A 24,557-nucleotide genomic window follows, 5' to 3' on the forward strand; every position below is an offset into this window, starting at 1 on the left:
TACAAAAATTAACTCAAAATGCATTGAAGATGTAAAGGTAAGACCGAAAACAATAAAACTCTTAGAATAAAACATACAACAAAGCTTCTTAGCATTGATTTGGCAGTGATTTCTTGGACAGGACACCAGAGGCACAGGTAACAAAAGAAAAAACAAAATATGGGACTTCATGAAAAATTTTATGTATCAAAAGACACTAGCAACAGAATAAAAAGACAACCTAAGGAATGGGAGAAAATATTTGCAAATCATTTATCTGATAGGGGTTAATATCCAGAATATATAGAAAACTCCCAAAACTAAACAACCTAAAACTCACAACCTAACTGAAAAATGGGCAAAGACTTGAATAGACAAGAAGATACACAAATGGCCAATAACATACCTAACATCAACTAATTAGGGAAATGCAAATAAAAACTAAAGGATACACTGCCTCATACCCATTGGGATGGCTATTATCGAAAAACAAAAAATAACAAGTGTTGGTGAGGTTGTGGAGAAATTAGAACCCTTGTGCACTGTTGGTGGGAGTATAAAATGGGACAGCCACTGTGGAAAACAGTATTGTAGTTCCTCAAAAAATTAAAAATAGAATTACCATATGATCCAGCAATTATACTTCTAGGAATATATTCAAACAAAAAAGAAAGTAGGGTCTCAAAGAGATATTTGTGCACACCCATGTTCATAGCAGCATTTTTCACAATAGCTAAAACATGAAAGCAACCCAAGAGTCCATCAACAGATGAATGGATAGGCAAAATATGGTAGATACACAATGGGATATTATACAACCCTAAAAGGGAAGGCAATTTTGCAATATGCTACAATATGGATAAACTTTGAGGGTATTATGCTAAATGACTTAAGCTAACCACAGAATCGCTATATGATTCCACTTACATGTGATACTTAGTCAAAATCATAGACAGAAAGTAGAATGGTGGTTGCCAGGGGCTGGGAAGTCATTGTTGAAGGGCATAGAATTTCAGTTTTATAATATGAAAATAATTATGAAGATGGATGGTGGTGCTGGTTGCAAACATATTGAATATATTTAATACCACTGAACTATATGATTAAAAATGATAAAGATTATAATTTTATGTTTTGTGTATTCTGTCACAATTATTAAAAACTGGAAAAAATTGATATTCAGGTGACAACTCAGGCTCACATGCATTTTCATTCGTGCACATCAATCTCTGAGGTCCTGTGAACAATGAACCTGTGGGCCCTCAGACTTGAGGTCAGGTCCTGGGTCACATTCATCACTAATAAGTGTCATCCATGAAGCTTTGTTGGAAATAACCTTGTAAACTTTTCCCTTTAGTGACTCTTGTCATCACTACAGATTTCAGCTTATCTTTCTTTTTGGAATATCTGCGCTGAGTAACTCAGGAAGTATCTCCAAATTTTTGCCAGTTATTAAAGATAACAGTTTCCAAATATAGTTGTTATTGTCTATGTGTGCCACTAAGAAATTAGCCAGGCTGGGCTAATCTCAGGCTAAGACTTCTAAACTGTTCAATCAGATCTTTTCCTGCAACTGGATTTTATGGGCTTGGGAAATTCTACTGACAGTATGCTAATGGCCCTAGAACCAGCTGGACTAAAGTATTACAGAATTGAAGGAGGGTTCTTAATAATAAACTTAACAATTTATTGTCTTTTCTGCATGCCAGGGACTATGCTGTTACACATATATTGTTTTATTCCATTCTTATCACAACTATAGAAAGCATGGTTATGGGTCATCAACTCCATCTGACAGATAAGGAAATTGTAGCTTAAAAATGTTTCATAGTATGGTTAGAAAGTGGCTGAGCTGGAATGTGAATTGGAGTCTCGCTGACTCCAATGCTTGAGCTTTTAAGCATTGCATGAAATTCCCTTCTCTCAACTTGATCATACATTGACTGGTTGAGTGGCATCAGTTGCTTTATTTAACAGTTAAAATCCCTACCTTCTAAGTTGATTCATGTCATGATAATAATACCAACAGGTAATGAAAATATGTTTGGGTATCATTCATTAATTTATTCAGTAAAGACTTTAAGTTCCTTCCATATAGCAGCCATTATGTAGATTCTAAGGAATACAGATGAAAAGATACAGTACCTTCTCCCCAGAAGCCTGCGGTTTTGTGGGAAACAGGTACATAACCACACATGCACAATGCAATATGATCAATGCTGTAACAGGAAGTCAGATTCTTAGGAAGCAATGAGGGATATTACAGAAATGTGGTTACGATCTGACTTTTGAAGACTAGAGATTTTCCAGACAGATATGCAGGAAGAGAGAAAGATAAGGGTAATTTTCTGGGCAGAGGAAAGAGTGTGTGCAAAGAGTTGGGAGGCCCCAGCACCTCAGTATCATAGGAGTGCAAGTTGCAGTGGGGAAGAGAGACACAGCATTTCAAGGAACCAAGAGGAAGAGATCATAGGCAACAAGTCAACTATATAAAATCTTGATTCACTCAACGCTCTTTTGAATAGGAATAGAAACCAAGTCAAACGAGTTGCAATAATGAAGTTTGACCTTTAAGTCTCAAGTGTCCATCCCCAAGTAACTACATTCATTGTCCCTATTAATTCATACTCTCAAGAAAGAGTATCTGACCAATCACTGACTAATCGAGTGAGTCAGGTGTCCATCCCTCCGCTTCCTGGTAGGACGACCCAGGGGTGTACGTGTGTGTGTGTGTGTGTGTGTGTGTGTGTGTGTGTGTGTGTGTACTGCGGGGAGGGAGGTTGCAATGGAACTTTTCAAGGTTGGGATTCCATGGTAGGGTTATCATCCTAGGTACAATGGATGGGAAAATTTCCCTAGGAAGTCTGTGAGTGAGAAAGGCAATGAATTGATTTATTACACAACACTGTGGGCTATGGAGAACAAGTCTGAATTTGCAGAAAGCAAGAGGAAAAATAATCCATTAAAACAACAAAATTATCATTTTGACATTTGAGGCAACTCTCATGGCTCCAAAATATAACCACTATAGGCCATATAATTAGAATGTTTTTGCATTGCTGATTTTGAATTATTTAAAAATCAGTATGTACAGGAATTATTTCACAAATTAAATATTAACCTAAACATCTTCTTACCCTTAACCGTGGCAGAGAGGCTGGCTGTAACAGCAGAGCCACTAGGCAAAAGGGACTGATTCCTTGAGTGACTGCATGGAACAGAGTACACCCTCACCCTCATTCACATTGGACAGTAACATAAATAAGAAATTTATCTTTATCAGGCAACTAAGATTGGAGATAGTTTGTTAAAGGAACTAGGGTTGCTGCCTTAGAAAATGCAAGCAGAAATCATGTGCACCTTTTGTAGGCTTGGCCTATGCAGGGCATTCCCCAAATCTGCAAAGAAAGGAGCTATCCACTCCGTAAGTCTGGCGCCCTGAACAACTGTGTGGAAAAGTGTTCCTGCTAATTTCTTCACAGCACAGTACTGTTATGTGCATAATAAATGAGATTCTAATATGTTTAATTATACATTTTGGGGTTTATTGCTACCACTTTTGCCTACCCTAAGTGGCAACCAACCACTCTGGATAAATGAGAATTTATCATGTACTATCCTTAATTTTGTATCTGTTCTAAGGTAATACTGGAATAAAGAAATGATGCTCATAAAGAGATGTGAAAAAGTTTAAAGTGAGTTTTCAAAAATATCTGTGCATAAGCATTTTTCTTTAATTAACTACAGTAAGCTTTTCCACAATGCTCCCAACTCTGTGTATATGAAAAAGCTAAAAAGAATTGTCATATTTTCCTGTGTTGTCCATAGGATTAAAAAAAATAAGTAGTATAAGTTATTATTGCTTTGATATTTTGTATTTCATGTATTTTACTGAACTTCTCTAAAATTGCATATAAGAATCTCTCCCTTCTTACATATTTATAGACTGAGTTGAGTTGAATGAAGACAGCTCTACTTCTTACATAAACTTGTTGCTTAATAAAGTATGCAATCTTACATACGGAAACTTTAGAATTCACAAAATGGATAAATAGGACCAAAAAGAAACAGTCACATCCCATTTTAGGGAAATACATATAGTGAATTATGGAATAAAACATTTAAGACTAGTAGAGTTGGTATGTTGGAAGAAGGCTTCTCTCTTTAATCATCCTCGATGATGCATTTTTAAAGTTATCTTCTTGATTGCATGTTATCTTCTTAGTTTTTCTTCCTCCAAATATATCTTTTCAGTATATATAGTATTACAGATATTGGAAATATTTCTGCTTGGGAATGGCTGTAAATGACACATGCTAGTAGAGAACATATGCTGTTAAATGTGTGAGGTTCTGAAACAATATACGGAAAACACTATAGTAAGAAAGCAGACCCCTCTATTTCCAGTTCAAAAAATACTTCATAGTTTTTAATATTATGTTCCTTGCATCATGCAGTATGAGAAAAAATACATGAAGTTTGGAGTGCTGACTTTATTTTTTAGGGCCCAGAGATTAATGTTTATGTGAAAAAACTATGTAACAATAATAATGATTTTATTCTATAATGCATATGAAACATATAACATCAAACTTTAATCAGTTTATATGTGAAAAACCTGATGCTGGTAAAAACAGAATTTTCTCATATAATTCTTTAAGAATTGCCTACACATTTCGTTAAAGACTATTTTTATTCTCTTCACAGTATTTTCCTCTTTAAAAAAGTTTCATTTTATGTTTTCCCTGTTTTTTTTCCCGATTTTAAAATTACTATACTTTAAAAATCTATTTCTTATTGGCAATATAAATAATTTTGTGCTTTTCAAAGACACCAATGTCATGTTCCAGTTGCTTCATTTCTTGTTCCAGCTTCTGCTTGCGAATCTTCTTTGGTATCGAGTCAATGAAGACAGAGAGAGACTGAAACTCTTTATGTACCTCTTCCCAGTTCTTTTTCAGCCCCTGAAAATGGGAAATAACACTCTAAATACTAAAGTAAACTTTAAAAGTGAAGTAAACTGTAAAAGTAAGGTAAATAGTAAAGAAAACTATACTGGTGATGGAAAATCTAAAAAGCCAAAAAAAAATCCTAATGAAAATAACTTTAAAAAATGATACATATTAATCAAGTAGTTGGCCACAGTAACAAAATATATTGTACAGAGGCCAAACCCTGTCTTTGATTGTGTGCTCAATTCCCATTGGGAGTATTTTTTGCTCTGTTTTTAATGTTACTGTACTTGTTTTTACCATCAAATACTCTTTGCAGAATTATGAGTAGTATGAAACTAAGCTTGCAGCAAATGCTTTGGTGAAAAACAACTTACAAGTGTAACCCCCAAACAAAAACATTTTTGAATAGAAAATCATTTCCTATAAAATTTTTAGGTTTATTCCTTTAGAATTTTCTTTTTAAACCATTATCCCATTCTTCAACAGAGAAATCACATCAAAAAATTTGATTCTGACTCGTGTGGCCATGTTTTCTTATATTAGATTAAATGAAATTGCACAAAACGCCAAAACTCAATTTAACAAGAGATGATCTTTTATGTATCTTTTCAATATATTAGAAAGAACTCTTCATATAGTCAAGGGATCGACACTTCCCACTAATGTATTCCAGAAATAATAGAAATGTCATTAAATGTAACACACATGCTAATTCAATAAAGTAGTTACTGTTTTATAGTCTCAGAAACTAACAAATTCAAAATTAGGGATCTCTTAGGAGCAATAAAGGTTATTTTCACCTCTCCGTAGTTCCCATTTCTTATCCCAGTGTGCTACAGGTCCATTGACAAAATGGTCTTAAACTCCTAATTGAATTCATGCAATGGAATTTGATAAATTAACACTCTCTATTACTCATTATGGGCACCCAGATCATTTTATTTACACAAAAGCTGTAAGTAGAATTTAACATACTGCCTTGAAAATATGGTCCTTGAAATCCATGGTCATACCTTTATGTTTAAGAGATTAGATGTGTTATATAATAATGCTTTCAAAATAAGCCCTCATAGTACAAATTTAACCTTAAAGAAACTTTCTGAGGACAATAATTTCAGTGATCGATTTCCATGCTTAGGTAAAAATGGTAAGATAGGGCACACTGTTAGAATAGATTGGCAGAGGAAAAGGGCAACAAATTTTGAACCCTGAGTGAGACTATTTCAAAGATTTGGGAAAGGGAAAAGATAGGAAAAATATCCAGGTTAAATTTTTTAAAGAGGGAGATGGGTTAACAGTTCTTAACAGTGTGTGAGACGTATTCCAAAAAGAAGTCCTCAAAGAATTTTTTTTCCATAAATTTCATTATGAAATGGGAAATATGCTCCCACAGTGCTCCACAGGGGTGCCTATTGCAGAGAGGAAGTCTATAAATTTATATGCTTTCAAATATCAAAGGTTTCTCTTAGCTTCTTGGGTGATATTTCCATATTACTTGTTGTGACAGCCGCTTTTCCTCTGTAGCCTTTATCTTTTAAAGGATAGTTTGCTTTATCTTCCAGAGTGCACAGGAATGTTTGGGTCAAAGTCTACAGCTAGGGATAGGAACTAAATGTAACAAATTTCATACTATATTGAAATAACTTCCTTGCTGTTTTTAAGACTTTTTATTTTATCTAAAAAATCTTTTACCCACTGCAACAATGATTTTCCCTTATTTTTTATTAACTTTTCTATTTCAATGCTGAAATAATATTGTTAATTTTTGAAACCTTCAAATACAGAGGATCAGTTATAAAATAAATAAGAAGTACCTTCAGTTCCATGCTCCTTTGGCACCCACCCCCAATCTATTCTTCACTTTCAAATCCTGGTCTATGACTAGGGGCAGAGGGATGGGGTGGGAGGGAGATAGGGGTTAATTCCTGAGGACTGGTCCCCTCCCCCAGCTCCTTTGCCCTCCAGCTTCTGCTTGAGTTCAGCACTAGTGGGAGAAGAGAGAAGTTTGGGTATTTCTTCCTTCTCTTCCTTGACATTCCCTGGACACTAGCTCTGGCTCATCCACCTGTAACTACAACACTGGGAAGGCTCCGGTAACACTGTTTCTTGCCCCTGCCCTTCAAGCCTAGGGTGGTGGTGGGTTCCCACTGTCCTTAGTCCTGAGGAGCCTCAGTGCTCTCTGTTGGTTCCTTTAGCTCTGCTTCATATCTGTAGTTTCTCCATAAATTCTTTTCAGAATCCCAACTGAGTGTGCCTTCTGTTTCCTGCGGAATCCCCGACTGATAGAGCTTCCTTTTGTTACCTCCTGAGCATGTGGTAAAATATAATGAGAAAACACTGGCCTGGGAACTGGTCCATGTGAGTTTTAGTCCTTCTTCAGCTACTTGATAATTTTGAAACCAAGGGCAAATGTAAACCAAATTAAAGCTCACTGACAGTAATGATTGCATTTATTTGCTCACAACTATGTCTCCCAGGCTAGGTACGGTGCCTAGAATACAGATGTTCATAAATTAATGAATGAACAAATGAGCCACTTAATGTATCCTCATCTGTAAAATGAGAAGTATGGAATTACTGGAACATATGATCCTTTACAAGTATAATGAGACTTAAAAAAAATGAGCAGAATGTGGCCTTCTCAGGGACATACAACCATCTTGTCACAGAATTATATACAACTCTTTACCAGGGAGGCAAGTACGGTTCTGGGCTTGTCAGGAGCATAACTAGTAGCTTTGTTACCATGGCAGCTATACTCTCTGGCTAATAAAACATCCAAGGGAGGATTGCTATTGTCACATCAAAGGGTATGCAAAGAAACTGCAGTGACTATATTAGGAAGCTGAGGACTTCTTGTTGACTACAGTCAAAAAGGCACAGGGTAGGGAAGAGCCTTTTCCTTCTGGGCAAGTTTTTTTTCCTCTTTTCCTATTTTTTTTAAAACTGAAGTATAACTGACATATAACATTGTATTAGTTTCAGGTATACAATATATTGATTCAATATTTGTATACATTGTGAAATAATCAGTACAAGCCTAGCTACCATCAGTCACCATACCAAGTTACAAACTTTTGTTCTTATAAGATCTCTCATAGCAACTTTCAAATATGCAATACAATATTATTGACTATAGTCACCATGCTGTACATTATATCCCCATGACTTATTTATGTTACAACTGGAAGTTGGTACCTTTTGATGCCTTTCATCCATTTCACCCAACCCCCAACCCACTCACCTTAAGCAACCACCAATCTGGTCTCTGTATTAGTAATTTATGTTTTGTTTGTTTATTTGTGTGCCTTTTAGATTCTACAAAAAAAATGAAATCATACAGTATTTGTCTTTCTCTACATAACTTATTTCACTTAGCATAATACCTTCTTGGTCCATCCATGTTGGTGCAAATGGCAAGATTTCATTCTTTTTATGGCTGAGTAGTATTCTCTTATTTATCCATTCACCCATTGATTGCTTCTATATCTTGACTATTCTAAGTAATGCTGCAGTGAACATGGGGATGGATATATCTCTTCAAATCCATGTTTTTCTTTTCTTTGGTTAAACATACAGAAGTGGAATTGCTGGATCATATGGTAGTTCTATTTTTAACTTTTTGAGTAACTTCCATACTGTTTTCCATAATGGCTGCACCATTTTACATTCCTACCAACAGTGCAGGAAAGTCCCTTTTCTTCACAGTATTGCCAACACATATTTCTTGTCTTTTTGAAAATAGTAATTCTGATAGATGTGAATTGATATCTTATTGTGGTTTTGATTTGCATTTCTCTGATGACTAGTGATGTTGAGCATCTTTTCATGTGCCTGCTGACCATCTGTATGTCTTCTTTGGAAAATGTCTATTCAGATCCTCTGTCCATTTTTAAATCAGATTTTTTTTTATTGAGTTGTGTGGGTTCTTTATATATTTTGGCTATCAGTCCCATTTCAGATATATGATTTGCAAATATCTTTTCCACTCAGTAGGCTGCCTTTTCATTTTGTTGTTGGTTCCTTCTCTGTGCAAAAGCACTTTTTTTCCTTCTCTATGAAGAAGCTTGATGTGTCCCATTTGTTTATTTCTTCTTTTAGTGCCCTTGCCTTTGGAGTCAGATCCAAAAATCTTTGCAAAGATCAATGTCAAGGAGCTTACTATCTATGTTTTCTTCTAGGAGTTTTATGGTTCCAGATTTTGCATTCAAGTCTTTAATCCATTTTAGTTAATTTTTGTATATGGCATAAGATAGTGGCCCAGTTTCATTCTTTTGCATGTGGTTGTCCAGTTTTCCCAACACTATTTACTGAAGAGACGGTTCCCTTTCCCTATTGTATTGTATATTCTTGCTCCCTTTGTCATAAATTAACTATATATGTGTGGGTTTATTTATCTCTTTTGTGTTCCATTTATCTGTGTGTCTGTTTTTATACCAATATCTTAGAGTTTCAATTACTATATCTTTGAACATAGTTTAAAATCACAGACTATGATGCCTCCAGCTTTGTTTTCTTCTTTTGTAAGATTGCTTTGGCTATTCAGGATCTTTTATGGTTCCACACAAATTTTAGGATTATTTGTTCTATTTCTGTGAAAAATGCCATTAGAATTTTGTTAGAGATTGCATTGAATCTGTAGATAGGTTTGGGTAATATAGACATTTTAACAATATTAATTCTTCAGTACATGAGCATGGAATATCTTTCTATTTATTTGCATCATCTTTAATTTCTTTCATTAATGTCTTATAGTTTTCAGTGTATAGGTCTTTCACCTCCTTGGCTACATTTATTTCTAGTTATTTTATTCCTTTTGATGCAATTATAAATGGGACTGTATTCTTAATGTCTCTTTCTGATAATTCATTCTCAGTGTATAAAAATACAAACTGATTTTTGTATATGGTTTGTACCCCACAACTTTACTGAATTCATTTATTAGTTCTAACAAGTTTTTTGGTGGAGTCTTTATGAGATTTCTACATCTAAAATCATTCTGATCTTTATTATTTCTTGGTTTTTATTTTTATTACCAACTTTGGGATTCATTTGTTCTTCTTTTTCAAGTTCATTTTTGCATAGTTAGATTGCTTATTTGAGATTTTTCTTGTTTCTTGAGGTAGGCCAGCATTACTATAAAGTTCCCTCTAAAAACTGCTTTTGCTGCATCCCATTGATTTCTGGATGCTGTATTTCTATTTTCATTTGTCTCAAGGTATTTTTTTCATTTCCCTTTTGATTTTTTTTGTTGATCCATTGGTTGTTCACTAGCATGCTGCTTAACCACTACATTTTTTAATTTTTCCTTTTTTGTAATTGATTTCTTTCATACCGTGTGTTCAGAAAAGATGCCTGATATGATTTCAATCTTCTTAAATTTATTGAGACTTGCTTTGTGGCCTAACATATGATCTATTCTGGACAGTGTTCCAAGTGTACTTGAGAAGAATGTATTCTGATGCTTTTGATGGAATATTCTGTATATACCTATTAAGTGTGCTGTTTAAGGCCGGTGTTTCCTTATTAATTTTCTGCCTGTTGATGATCTAGCCATTGGTGTCTTTTCCTGTTTTTCAACATCATTTAGATATATACAAATCTGGTTTTCACAGAAGTATATATTGTCTAAAACTGGTAGAATCCAAACTGGAGGTCAGCAGAGAATGGGCCAAAGACTAGTACTCTTCCTGAAAGTGACTTATAAACCCCACCTCCATAGCTGCCAGCTTTCTTGCCTCCCTGTCTTCCTTTCTTCTTCCCAGCACATCATTATTATAATATGTGTATTTATACTGGGCACTGGGTTAGGCACTAGGCAGACTGTTGTCAACAAAGAGACACAGTTCTTGTCCTTATGCCAGTTCTGCTGTCTGGAATACCTTCTTACTCTGCGATTTAAAGCCCAGCTAAGACCTACCTATGTCCTTTAAATGGATACTTGTACCATGGAACCTTACAAATGTATGAGCTGTACACATGCGCACTTATAATATATATATATATATGTAGCACCTATCATCAATTAAATTACAACATTATAGCAGGAATTTTATCTTATGCACTTTTTAATATCCTCAGGGCTTAGCATGATACTCATATTTATTAATGATTATAATGACACTGATAAAATGTTAAGAATTAACAAAATATGAATCCATTTTTCAATAAAAATTAATGCAGTAAGAAGTTTTTTTCTGTTTTTGAAGGGTTATTAGAAATAGCTTTGTGCAAAGATTTCAAAAATAACAAAGAATAAAGTACTTTTTTAATTCTATAAAAGACAGCATGACTACAGAAGAGTATAAATGCTTAATACTCTAAAGATGACAGAGCAACTCTGCTCACAACCCCTTATTTTAAATGTTTTAGCTAAAAGTCTTGCATTAATAACTCCAATGTAAATATGTCTTTAAATCTATTTTATTCAAAATAAGGAAAATGTATGTAAAACTGAACACCTGGTTATTAATTAAAATTTAGACATTTAGCTTACAGCAGAGTAAAAAAAATGTTGGTCCAGAGACACAGTTTCAATTACTCTAGAGCTCCATCTAGTGAAAAATATCTATTTTATGAATATTGTCCTTTGAAAATTCATGGACACAAGAATGAAAATAAAAATGCTTTCTCTATTTATGCATGTTTGTTGAAGAAGAAAGTAGGCTTTCTTATAACACTAACTACTTCAGGAAAAAACAGAAGCTTACCAAATTAGAAACAAACTAATATTCAATAATACCTATATTATGTCTTTTTGCTCTCCCTGAAGAGTCAGTCTGCTGCACAGAGTTGTCACCATCTCCAAAATAAGAGTGTGCTGATTTCAAAGTCAAAGTGCTGGCTTAGGTAGTTGTTGATGGTGGACCTCTCTTTCAGAGATGTTCTAAAGAGTTACTTTGAGTATAAATTACAGAACACTTACCTGCAGAACTGCCTCTCTTTCTTCATCAGAGAGCCTTTTCATAGCTGCTTTCCTGAGGTTTTCCTGGATATAGTTATCATATTCTTCTTGGGCTTTCTTTACTTCCTCATTTCGCTTACATATATATTCAGGTGTGACACCATAATCCTTGCAAGGATTTTTCAGAAAAAAAAAAAATCAATATTCTGAATGCAATCTTATATATGTGTCCAAACAACCAACGACTGGGAGTAAAAGAAATGTTATGGGCTTAAAGCCTTTGCTCAAAATTGCAAACTGACAAAATTCGATGATGTTTTTTCCCCATTGGGAACTAGTTTATTCTGGTCTTTGAAAACCACCTGCGCTGTTATTGTGGCCACTTGTTTTCCCTCTTCCCTGCATGTTTCCAGCACCTGACCTTGGCTCATAACTCAGCCCTTTTTTTGTCCCTAAGAGTTGCCTTTTCTTTATTATTTTAGATACATCAGCTTTTACCTTGAAATATCTTGAGGTTTCTTTTGCATTGTCTTGCTAAATAAAAGAAGATACATGTTTTCCAAGGCATTATAAAAACAAAATCTTAAAGAAACTAAGCATATCTGCTTTAAGAGAAAATTGAATTGGGACCTTAAGGTTATTTTTGGAAATACAAAATACACTTAGGCTTCTGGGCTACTTTCAAGGACTGACAGTGAAGCATTCTGCTGTGATTCTTTCAGGTTAGTGAATGATATCACTACATACAGAAATAGAACTACCCCTGGTTTATTCTTCAAAAAATTACTTGAGAATGTACTTGGTACTCACTATACTAGTGAGTAAGAAAGCAAGGCAAAGTTTCTGTCCTCATAGAATGTACATTCAACAGTGAAAGAAATTCACCAAAAGCAGAGTATAAAATAATACACATATAAGGGCTCCCAAGTAAAATAAAGGCCAATAAGAGAAAATAAAATAATAGGAGCTATTTTAGATAAGGAGATCAGGGGAGACCTCGCTGAGGAAGCAGCTGTTAAGAGATATGATAGTCATTAAAACTGTGCACAATGTTCTGGTTCTTCTTCTAGATGCTTGGTAAAACAACACTTTCCTGCTTCCCTTGAAGTAAGGTGTAGCCATGTCACCTGTTTTGCCCAGTGTGAGTAGAAGTGACCTCTACCCTTTTTGGTAGAGGTCTAAGAATTAATGGATGACTTGTCATGTTCTTTTTCTCTGGAATAGTGATGCTTGGTATTTTGGGTTGTCTGGGTCCTGGAATGAGGACAAGAAGCAGAGCTTCTAACAACCCTCAGTGAACATGTACTACAAGCAAACAATAAAACTTACTTGCTTTTAGTTATGGAAATTTGGGAACCATTTGTTATCACAGCATAAACTCACCCATCCTGACTGAACAAGTGATAGAAGGTCTAGCTATAAATGTGTTCTGGAAAAGTACAAATAAACTAAAAAAGCACAGTGCAGTGGTAAACAGTCTAATCTGTTTCTGGAAACACTGAGGGCAATACCTCACTACGGCTCAGTGCAGTTACTGATGTTCATAATAATGGCTCTGCATCATCACAAAAAGAATATATTTGACATACTCTTTAATAGAGTGATGTGATATATTTTTGGAAAAAGAACTATCCCACAAAAGGGTAAAAGCTTCAGTGGTCAGGATTCAGAAGCCTGAAATAACTTTATGTGCTGCGAGCTCCTGGACCCTGCTAAAGTCTTGCAAAGGTGTGTTAAGGAGTGCTCTCTGCCAGCAGCCGTGACATTCCTGTCGTGATTCTGCGCAGGCATTGGATTTATTACAGTAGATCACAGACTGTCTCACAGTAGTAGTCAGTCTCACATCACTACTGCAGTTTCTTTTTTTCTTTTCCTTGCTTTCTTCTTTCTTTTTTGCCACAACTTATTATGAATTATTATTCTTTAGGGTTTTGCACTCAGATTTTACTATGTGTGGTTCAAGTACTTTTATGCTGTATACTGAGGTTTTGTAGGAGGTACTTTTTGGCAGGCTTTTAAAATTTTAAAGATCTCCTCTATTTAAAAAATTAAATCCAAGCTTTTATAATTAAAAAATTTTGAAATATATTGAAATTTTTATAATTTTGAAATTATAGAAGCTAATATGAAATTATATACCTGTCTGATAAACACCTCTTCAGATAGAAATGAAGGTCCCCAAAGGACTAGATTATTGTATAGTGCTTTCAAATACTAACTAAAAACAAATTAACCTATTCAAGTTGCAACAGTAATATGTATTTTTTAATACTATATTGATAGGATGGATAGCTTTAAAGTTTTTTTCTCTTCATTTCTCCCATTCTGCTAACCAAGATACTGCAACTTAATGACTAAATCTGAGGATCTTCTGAAAGGTTATTCCTTCTACATTTATAGTAATTTCTGTGCTTTTAGTGACATTTCCACCCTCACCAAAAATTAATATCTTTCAGAGAATGTTATTACTGTTATATTATTAATTGAGATTAAGAAAAACAATTAGTTTTCTTCTACTGAACTCTATGGTGTTGCTCATCCTCGAATCTCTGAAATTTCATCACAGTAGATTTGGACCAAACACGGATTGCAGAGGAATGAGAATTGGCAACCTAGATCATTTGTCCAGTACGAACACTGTTAATGATAATAGCTGCAATTGTTAAGAACACTATATTTAAATTATTTCAATCTCAGGTCTCTCATTAATATATCACAAGGCTACCTTTTTGTTGATGTACTTTGGAACTAGTCCTGATGTTTCAAGATCATGTTTGTCGCCAGTTCTTTTGTCAACATAAATTGGTTTAGGCTTTTTCGCCACTCCCATGATGACATCAGCCGCATTGGTATTTATGAAATTTTTTCCACTCTGTATTCCCATGACTGGATGATCAGTCCTCAGTGGCACAGGAGGCTTCTTGGGCTCATTCCGGTCAAACTTTTCTTCTGTTAAACATAACGTTTGGTCGTTTGGTTAATATTAAACTATAAACATTCTACTTAGTACTATTTATAAGATCCAGGTATTTTAACATTCCAGGTATTGGAGTTTTATTAAAACTATATTTGAATATTTAAAGCATAAACATCAATAACATAAATGCAAAAATTAAGTGCAACATAATCAACTAATATGTTAAAGACAAGTATAAAAACTTAAGGGAAGAAGATAAGCACTAAAAATCATATGCTAGGAAACTAATACATTTTTACTGGCTGTTGTGAAATATTTTCTTATAAAGATTTCAAAAACATATGTCAGCTTTCCCATTGAAAAAGAGTCCAAGAAATATGAAAACCCTTTTCTGAGTATCATCAATATTACTAATAATTGCTTTTCAGAACAAATTTACTGTAAAATCACCAAGTAAATAAAAAAATGTACTGAAGTCCAAGAATCTACGGATTTTTTTCTCTAAAACTTATTAGTACAAGGTATAAAAATCATGTAACAGTTATATATCCAACATGCAGAAACTTAACAAATAAAACATTACCAATACAGCTGAAGTTTCCTATTTACTTCTCCCTGATTGCATCTCACCTCCTAAAATAACTACTATCTAGAATCTATCTTATTTATTCTCTATACTACATTATCTTCATTAGCAGCAGATGAAACTGGCCATTTCTACACAGCCTCTTAAACTTAACCATTGTGATTCATCTATTTTGATATAGCTATATTAAAATGGTTTGTCAAATGCTTAAATGTAAAATAATTATGATTTATTTCCAAGAACCAAAAGCAACAGCTATCTTAACAAACCTAACTAAAATCTTAACCCCATCAAAATTACTAGAGACTTTGGCTTCATTCACTTCTGCACTGTTTGAACTTCCTGTGAGTTTATGTAACTTTTATCATCAGAAAAATAAAACAATATTTACTATTAAAAGTCTATGGACTTGATTGACCTCTTGTTATAGGCTGAATTGTGTCCCCAATATTCGTATGTTGAAGCCCTAATCCCCAGCACCTCAGAATGTGACTGTGTTTGACACAGGATCTTTAAAGAGGCAATTAAGTTAAAATGAGGTCATTAGAGTGGGTCTTAATCCAATGTGACTGACATCCTTATGAGAGAAGGAAATCTGGACACAGACACATAGAGGGCCAATCATGTGAAGAGAGGGAAAAGACTGCCACCTACAAGCAAGGAAGGGAGTCCTCAGAAGAAACCAACCCTGACAACACCTTGATCTTGGACTCTAGCCCTCAGAATTGACAAAACAAATTTATGTTTAAGCTACCCAGTCTTGATACTCCACTATGGCAGCCCAAGCAAACCAAGACACCTCTGATATTAGTCCTACACCCCCAGAAACATTACAAAGGAGTTTTTAAGTTTTAAAACATTATAAGGGAATATACATTTATCCATTAATTCACACGATGTACTTTTATTGAACAAATACTATGTCCAGAGTGTAAGGCTGGAGGCACCGGAGGGAGGGGTGAGCACATCGGACACTGGTGATGTGCCAAAGTCCCCGGCTGCTGCCCCCTCCCAACCTGAAAAAGGTGCCTTAGGCTAGCCAATCCTCGCACCGCTGTAAATCTAAGCTCTGCCTCCCCCTACCTTCTTTAAAAACTTGCTGCCTGCCCTCCTGGGCGCGACTTCTCTGGCCTGTGACTAATCAGACCTGCGAACATTGCCCGAGATTGCGCCCTATTAAACTTTTCGCTGCTTTGTAGCCTCCTCGCCTGGTCATTTAGGCTCAATTTTACCTTACACAGAGGTAATGCTCTAGGAACTGTGGATACAGCCATGAACAAAAGAACGTCTCTGTTCTCATGGAGTTTACATTATAGTGGGGGAAGAAAAAAATAAAATTTAATATGTAGAATACAGTATATATTGGTTGAACTATATATGAAATTGTTTATTGTTTTTGATCTACAAAAATGGTATCTTCTTCCTATTTTACATATTACTGAGTTGACACGAGCATCATTAGAAATTAAACTATGGCATTCCTACAAAGCCTAGGTCAGAGAATAAGAACTCATTGTCACAACCCAAATAGCTTCCTTCTACCAGATACACCCAACCAAATATGGTTTTCATAAAAAGCCACAGGTGTCTCTCCTCTAAATGTTCACATAGAAAATATTCAGAAGCCAAATTTAATTATGAATTCAAAGTGCATGCAAATGACTTCTGTAGATAAGGGAATCTATGCCTTTACAAAGACATTTAAGAGATGAAACTGAATTCTTAGAAAATGAGGAAATAATATAGAAAGATGGACATTTCATTCTTAGGAGTGAGTAAGTAAATTACAACTGTTGGTTGTTCATGGCTATCCACTGGACATCCACCTGCCCTGTCTCCTGGCATCAAGGAAATAATGCATCATCTCAAGCCCAATTAGGGCATACCTTTTGACAAAAGTAAAATTACTTCACCTAAAGACCACCCCTGTCTTTTCCTTCTGGTCCATCTATCTAAACATCCCCTGGTCTCTTATCTCAGGAATAGGGGTTGACAATGGGGTGAGGTTCAGAAAATAAGGTGAGGATGTCTCTTCACAAATTATTTGGTGGTAGTGATGACAGTTCTCAAAAACAAATGGTTTGGATTTTTTTTAGGCTATTCTATATATCATAATGGCAATGCCAACACCACCTTGTAGTCATACAGATGTTCTATTAATTGAATTTAGAGAAATGTTCATGAATCTGTTAAGTATTTTTCAATGTGTGCAGCAAATTACTGTCTTCAAAATGGCAGGATATTCAAAGAGATTGTTATCTTTAATTTTGTCCCCTGGGGCTGGGCCTTTAAAGTTCTTACTTATTTTTAAGGCCATGAAATTTTGTATTTGTTTTGCCTTATACTGTTTATAAGAGGAGAGATAGGCTTCTGGCCTTTTCCCTTTTTTGATGCTTAGGATATATATAATTTGGTAGTTGTGTTATATAATAGGCTTAACCCTAGAGAGGATTCATGAGGACCCATGTAATATCACTGTTCCTAAGACACTGAAAGAATTGAATTCCATCTTAAGCTTTTCCAGTGTTCTCAAGTGGTTGGGGTCACAACATACCAAGACTCTACTTAAGGACGACACAAGAGAGACTTGAGGACGACGTGAGTTTATGACTGAATTGTTGTGTTTTCAGACCTGCTTCTTTCGTCTTTCCTGATTATGCCCTCATCCTCTGCCATGACATGTGAGTTATGAGAGAGGAACGTGGAACATCAGATATTGCCACAGATAATAGTTTTACTTTGTCAAAGGTGCACCTAGCTGGGCTTGAGATGCTACATTATTTCTTTGATGCCAGAAGACATTAAAAGGCTAACTTTTTTAAAGAGATAGACTCACTTCTCAGTTTATTGTCCTGAAACATCAGGGAAGACATACCCAGGATGGGAAGAAGCTGCTTCCTTGCATACATGTTGGAGATATTTTTTCATCCACTCTCCATTTTCCTAATAACCTTCCTTCTCAATATTTATATAGCTTAGGACCATGATTAATTACATAATATGTGAGCTCCAGGACAAAGTGAAAACATGGGGCTCCTTAATCAAAAACTAAGACTTTCAAGATAGTAAAAAACAGAGCATTAAACCAAGATGGGAACCTTCTAAACTACGGGGCCCTGGGTGACTACATAGGCAGCATTTACAAGAAGCTGGCTCTGTCTACCGCACATGCATGAAGGCTCTTCCATTACCTCTTACTCATTTACTGTCTGAATGGTCTGAGAGATCTGGGAGAGTTAAAGCTCACACTCAAGCTTGGTAATTGCTTCAGTACCTGGTAGGAACAATTGCAATTCTTATTTCTTGGAGAAAAGACCAGACAGGGTTTAGATGCCAGCCAATCTGGACCACTGGGGTTTAGAACTCTTCTTATTAATTGCTGTTTGGTACCGGAGTTATATGACTAGCGACTAAGATGGCGAGACATGTGGTGCTGGAGGAGGAACTTTCTTGGATAGCCCAGGATGTAGGTCATGATGCTTGCTCCATCAAAAGAAAAATCAGTTTGGGGGCTACTAGCATTCTCCACTCTCTTGTTTACATTTCCTGCTTCTACTTTCTCCTAGCCTTTCAAATTCTGTTTAGTATGAGGTGAAGTTATCACCTGTGAACATTTAATATCTATAGATGTTAAAATAATTTTAGTTATTTATTAACACTTTTAATATTAAAAAGAGTGATAAAACCTACTGGGTGGTAGAGTTTTTTCCTTTGAATGTTTCTTCAGGAAATCCTTCGGAGAAGGTACTTCAACTTTTGCTGGCCCCATAGTTTTCATTGCAGTCTTAAATTTTTGCATGTCGCCTTTTACAGCTGTCTTAAAAATGGATATGTACCTAAAATTGAAAAAAGTAGCATTTATATTTCTCATAAAAATTTTTTGGAGTTTAAAAAGAGATCTACATTTCTAATGTACAAGTCTATGTTCGTTTGGAGAGAGCCATGAAATATAGTTATCTAAACCCTGTCTATCAGGCTCAGGCAAACTAGATGGAAGCTTTGTCCCACAAAAAAAGGTGCCAGGGTAAAGATGTTCATCATATTTTCTTATTATCCTTTCAACATCTGTAACATTGATAATGCTATCACCTCTTCCATTCTTGATATTGGTAGCTAATTTGTTCTCTCTCTCTCTCTCTCTCTCTTTTGCTTTAGCTGATCAGTCTGGCTAGAGGGTACCCTTCACCACATGACTAAAAGGGAAAAGTCCCTTCTGGAATATCCATTCATTACTGTTTCCCAGGCCTTCAATTCTACCACATTCATTAGGTGATTCTACAAATGATAGCACATCTACAGTTGTGTGCTTGCTTTTCCTGGTGTTTTTGAAATCTTCTCTGTGAACTGTGAGGTTTAGGTCAAGAATGGATATATATATATATATATAAGCATGAGAAGAGCATTTGGATAAAAATAACAGGAGATGAAAAGAAGTGTTATTATTGTGGAAGTCTGCAGACACTGGACAACCAGATAAAAAATTTGAGCAAGAACTTCCAAGACTAATCATAAAACTCTATCCAAGGCCATATATTTGCAGTAATGGAGCAAAATTTAGCAAAAAATTCATTATGCCAAGAATAAAGACTTTGGAAAATTCTTGACTTTCTTTGAACATAAATTAATTTAAAAGGACTACTACTTCCCCAATTAAATTATTGACTAAATTTAGTCAACAAAGTATATAAGAACCTCCCAAGAAAATGACTATATCATCTAAGATTTCATAATAGTTAAAAGTGCTTATCTAAGTCAGACACATAACCAGACTTTAAACAAGGAGATGTTACAAAACTTCAAAAAATATAGATTTAACAGTATGGAAATTAGACAAAATAAAGGTAGTCCTAGGAGAATGAAAAGCTCTGAAAATGAAATTCTGACTACATGTCACAGTTAATCCCAATGAAAACCAGAAAGGCTTTTAAAAATAAAAACAACCAGCAGGCATTTAGGACACTAAATGGTCCCATTTTCAAAAAACATACATCCAGGACCTCCACACTGGTGAGACTGACTGTAATTTAGGAGAGCATCTAAAAATGTATAGGGAAGCAATGATTGTATGAGCCATTTGGAGTTGTGGGCCACTGAAATGAGCATAATTTTTTTTAAATGAGATTTTTGGACTTACAAATTAAACAAATAACCTGAAACATAATAATAAGCATCGTGATGTTAGCAAAGCCTCTTACTAAAACCTAATGATAAGGTAGAAAAATATGAACTGATTAATGGGAGTATTTGGATGACTGACTCAAAACAGTATTTCTGGCAGTATTGACTCTCAAAAACAGTATTGCTGTCAGGCTAGAAGGTGTCTGGCAGCCTAATAAAGTGCAAAGTACTAATGTAGGGGGGTCACAGGGAAGGCAGCATAGCACAGGGAAGACAAGTAGTGACTCTATAGCATCTTACTGCACTGATGGACAGTGACTGCAATGGGGGCGGGGGGAACTTGATAATATGGTTGAATGTTGTAACCACAATGTTGCTCATGTGAAACCTTCATAAGATTGTATATCAATGATACCCTAATAAAAAAAAAACAGTTTGACAGAGAAAAAAATAATGTGCAAAGTACTTGTCCTGTTCAATGACAGATGGAGATAGAAAAGGCAAACTACTAGATTTGCAAATGTCACAAAGCTGGGAGGGATGGTTAAGAAAGTGTATAAAGGATTCAATATTCAAAGTGATGAGTTTAGATCAAAAAGAATTACCTACACAATTACGGAATGAAGAGAAGAACCTTGGTCATAATTCATGTGGGAATTTCAATGTGAGACAACAGTGGGACATGATTGTCAAATGCTAATGAATGCATTAATAAAAGTATTGTGTATCAAGGAAAGGAGTTAATGGTTCCATGTGCTATTCAGACAACATCTGGAATATTACCTTAAACAAAAGGGGAAGAGAGAATGATTGTAGATATTAAGTCAATGGAACCATCAATAGATCAACAGATTTGGTAAAGATCTAGCAAACCATCTCATGCATCATGAGCAACTGAAATTTTGGAAACTGATTCACGGCTGCCCATTGACTTTAATTTTTTTTTTTTGAGAGGGCATCTCTCATATTTATTGATCAAATGGTTGTTAACAACAATAAAATTCTGTATAGGGGACTCAATGCACAATCATTAATCAACCCCAAGCCTAATTCTCAATAGTATCCTATCTTCTGAAGCATAACAAACAAGTTCTTACATGGTGAACAAGTTCTTACATAGTGAGTAAGTTCTTACATGGTGAACAGTGCAAGGGCAGTCATCACAGAAACTTTTGGTTTTGATCACGCATCATGAACTATAAACAATCAGGTCAAATATGATTATTCGTTTGATTTTTATACTTGATTTATATGTGAAATCCACATTTCTCCCTTATTATTATTATTATTATTATTTTAAATAAAATGCTGAAGTGGTAGGTAGATGCAAGATAAAGGTAGAAAACATAGTTTAGTGCTGTAAGAGGGCTAATGTAGATGATCAGGTGTGTGCCTATAGACTAAGTATTAATCCATGACTTTAATATTTTTAAATCTAAGTCCTAGCTCACAGATGAACTGCAAGAGAGTGCCCTTCACCCCACTTTGGTTACAAATATCCATTTTCTAAGTTCTCATTTAATATATGCAGTTCTCATTAGGGATTTCAGAAATATAATAGTTTTATCATTAATCAATATTTTAATGTTTATATTTCAGTTCTCCAAGGAACCTGTAACCTCTGAGGTATGGGAAATCACAGCAAAGTCAATTGTTGATTTCCCCAAGGAATGCACCTCTTTTCAAAAGCTGGACAATCAGTCATCTTGCTAGTCTTGCAAAGAGTTGCAGTGAGCTTTCTTGAAGCTGGGTTTATAACTTGGTGATGCAAATATGCCTAATAGCATAATACATTTCTTTTTAAAATTAATTCTTACTATTAGTAAGGGGTTTGGGTCAGGGCAAGTTTGTGTTAGTGTGGTAAGCAAGAATTGGTTTAATGTTTTATCATGCTCTGTTTTTATAAATGTATTTTGCATGCATGAAATCTTGTCAAATTAAAAACTCCTCATGGTGGTTGCTGACAGTGCAGGTTGACATCAACCTAACAGAAAGAGTTCTTTGGTACCACATTTAGATACCTTCTATTCCCTTTACTGTAAATTCCTTTTTCCTCCTTACTGCTTCAGAGTAAACCAAAGGGTTTGTGCTGACATTACAGCACTCCCCAAGAACATTCCTCAAGAACAATGTTATACTGATGACAGGGGCTCAATTAATGCTTTAAGTGAATATTGTTCCTATAATATTTTTTGAAGAAATCATCCAAATAGAACATCTATCTAATAAGATATCTTAACACTCAAAGTCAGTCTATGGGAAATACAATCTACCTGTGGGTTACAGAAAGGAGGAGCTTTATCTTGTACAATATACAGGAAATTTTGGACAAAAACCCATTCAGACATAGTTAATTTGAGTATGCCTGAAAAACTGCTGCAGTATAATATCTTACTTTATATTCCTCTTTCCAATCTCTACTAGATTTTGGGATGCTAACAGAAAACAGTATCAGTTAAATTCTGCTCTGGTCGAAAACAGAAACTCAGGCTTAAAATGGAAGGATCTGCCTACTTAAAGATGTGATGTAGTCAAAGTACTCCATGTATCGTACCAAGTAATAATTGACCATTAGATCTGAAAGGGACCTTAAAGATTATCTAACTCACTTACTTTGTTTTACATATTAGAAAACAAATGAAAATTTATCCCTGATCCCAAAGCCAATGAGTTGCAGAGCCTGTTTCTTAACCCAGTGGTCTTTTGATGTGCTTTGATTTGCATAGGGAAAAGGAGAAAGGAAAAAGAGAGCAAACATTTTGAGTCCTAGGAGGAATGAGATTTTCTCCACTGGTTACATTCTTTTCTCCCTATAGATTTAAATATGTTCTAATTCCCTGAACAGGAGGGTAACTGGATGCTTACTTTAAGGTTACTGTTTTGAAATTAGGGTCATTTAAGAGGCCCTAACACCTATGTAAGATTTTTAACTCAGTTGTGTATTTTGGAGACACCATCCATTCTTCCTTCCATCTAACTATTTGATGAGAAAAGATCTAGAAGCCTTAGAAACTACCTAGTATATTTTGTTTCACTGATCAAAAAACTGAGGCTCAGAAAAAAACAGGAAATTATATTTGATGATAACCTTGGGGAAAAATGACTATCCCTTCAGAGAGAGCTAGCAGTATTGTAGTCAAAAAACAAAAAACCAATAACTCCTGAAGCAAAAACCAAGTATCCTAACACAGGATAATAGAATTATGATTTTGCTCTTTTCAACAAGAAATTTCACCACTATGCTGTACACCACATCAATTTACCAACAATGAATAAATTACAAAACAATCATATACTGTATGAATAGAAGGCTAACATAATAAAATGGTCCTCTCACAGCTCTAGGATGCTCTGTGAATTGTGACATGCTAAATAGCCAAATTTTGCAAACTTTTCCCTAAAAAGTTGTCATCCAAGGCTACTTTAGAGAAGCAAAAATATTATTTCTTTTTAAAAGTCAGTGATGCTTAAATAAAACTGAAATGGAATAATTATTCCCCATTCTTGTCTTAAATGATAATCTTTGCTTACACACCTACCTAGGAGGCTGGGGAGGCTCCTTCCAGTCACTGGGTATGAGGTTATAAATGCTCTCAGAAGAGCACGTTGGATCCATGGCCATCAAATGACTCCTTAAAACTACTCAGCTGTTTTCTCACTACTCCAGTATCTCGTCCGTTTTCTCACTGCTCCCTTCCTTTCCTACTCTCTTGTTTTCTCAAGAAACTAACGTTTCTCTTTCACATAATTCCTCCTTGACCTCGTCTTAGCAGCCCTCTTGGGAAGAAAATGAAATACCCTTCTATTGCTCCTGAGGTTGCTTAGCACTGTTGACGGGGCGGTTGCCATGGAAACAGTTACTACGCGACTGGAAGTGGAAAGCAGCACTGCAAACTAGGTGTCCTCTCTTTCCTCTCTGCAGCTTCTGTCTGAGAGGTTCAGTTTGGAAACCGCCGTTTATAAGTGCTCTAGGAATAACAGGGTGAAGAATGACGCCCCCTTAAAAATGTTCTTCTTTTCTGTCTATCTCTATATGTGGAGAAAAGATAAACTCTACTGGAGACAGTTGGGACGCGCACCTGGCGTGCAAGCGTCACG

The 24,557-nt window shown here is 35.3% G+C and overlaps 1 protein-coding gene across 1 annotated transcript; it reads right to left on the bottom strand.

Annotated features, from left to right (window-relative positions):
• Positions 1-2,752: 2,752 nt before the first annotated feature.
• ENKUR (enkurin, TRPC channel interacting protein) lies at positions 2,753-24,445 on the bottom strand. Its single transcript, XM_036880926.2, has 5 exons — positions 23,999-24,445; positions 19,032-19,177; positions 14,564-14,787; positions 11,860-12,006; positions 2,753-4,943 (listed from the first exon to the last, which is right to left on the bottom strand). The coding sequence occupies exons 1-5, from the start codon at positions 24,079-24,081 to the stop codon at positions 4,767-4,769; spliced, it is 777 nt and encodes a 258-aa protein (XP_036736821.1). The 5' UTR covers positions 24,082-24,445; the 3' UTR covers positions 2,753-4,766.
• Between the last annotated feature and the right edge of the window lie 112 nt (positions 24,446-24,557).

The sequence above is a fragment of the Manis pentadactyla genome, chromosome 3, assembly GCF_030020395.1.
Source record: "Manis pentadactyla isolate mManPen7 chromosome 3, mManPen7.hap1, whole genome shotgun sequence".
Lineage (NCBI taxonomy): Eukaryota > Metazoa > Chordata > Mammalia > Pholidota > Manidae > Manis > Manis pentadactyla.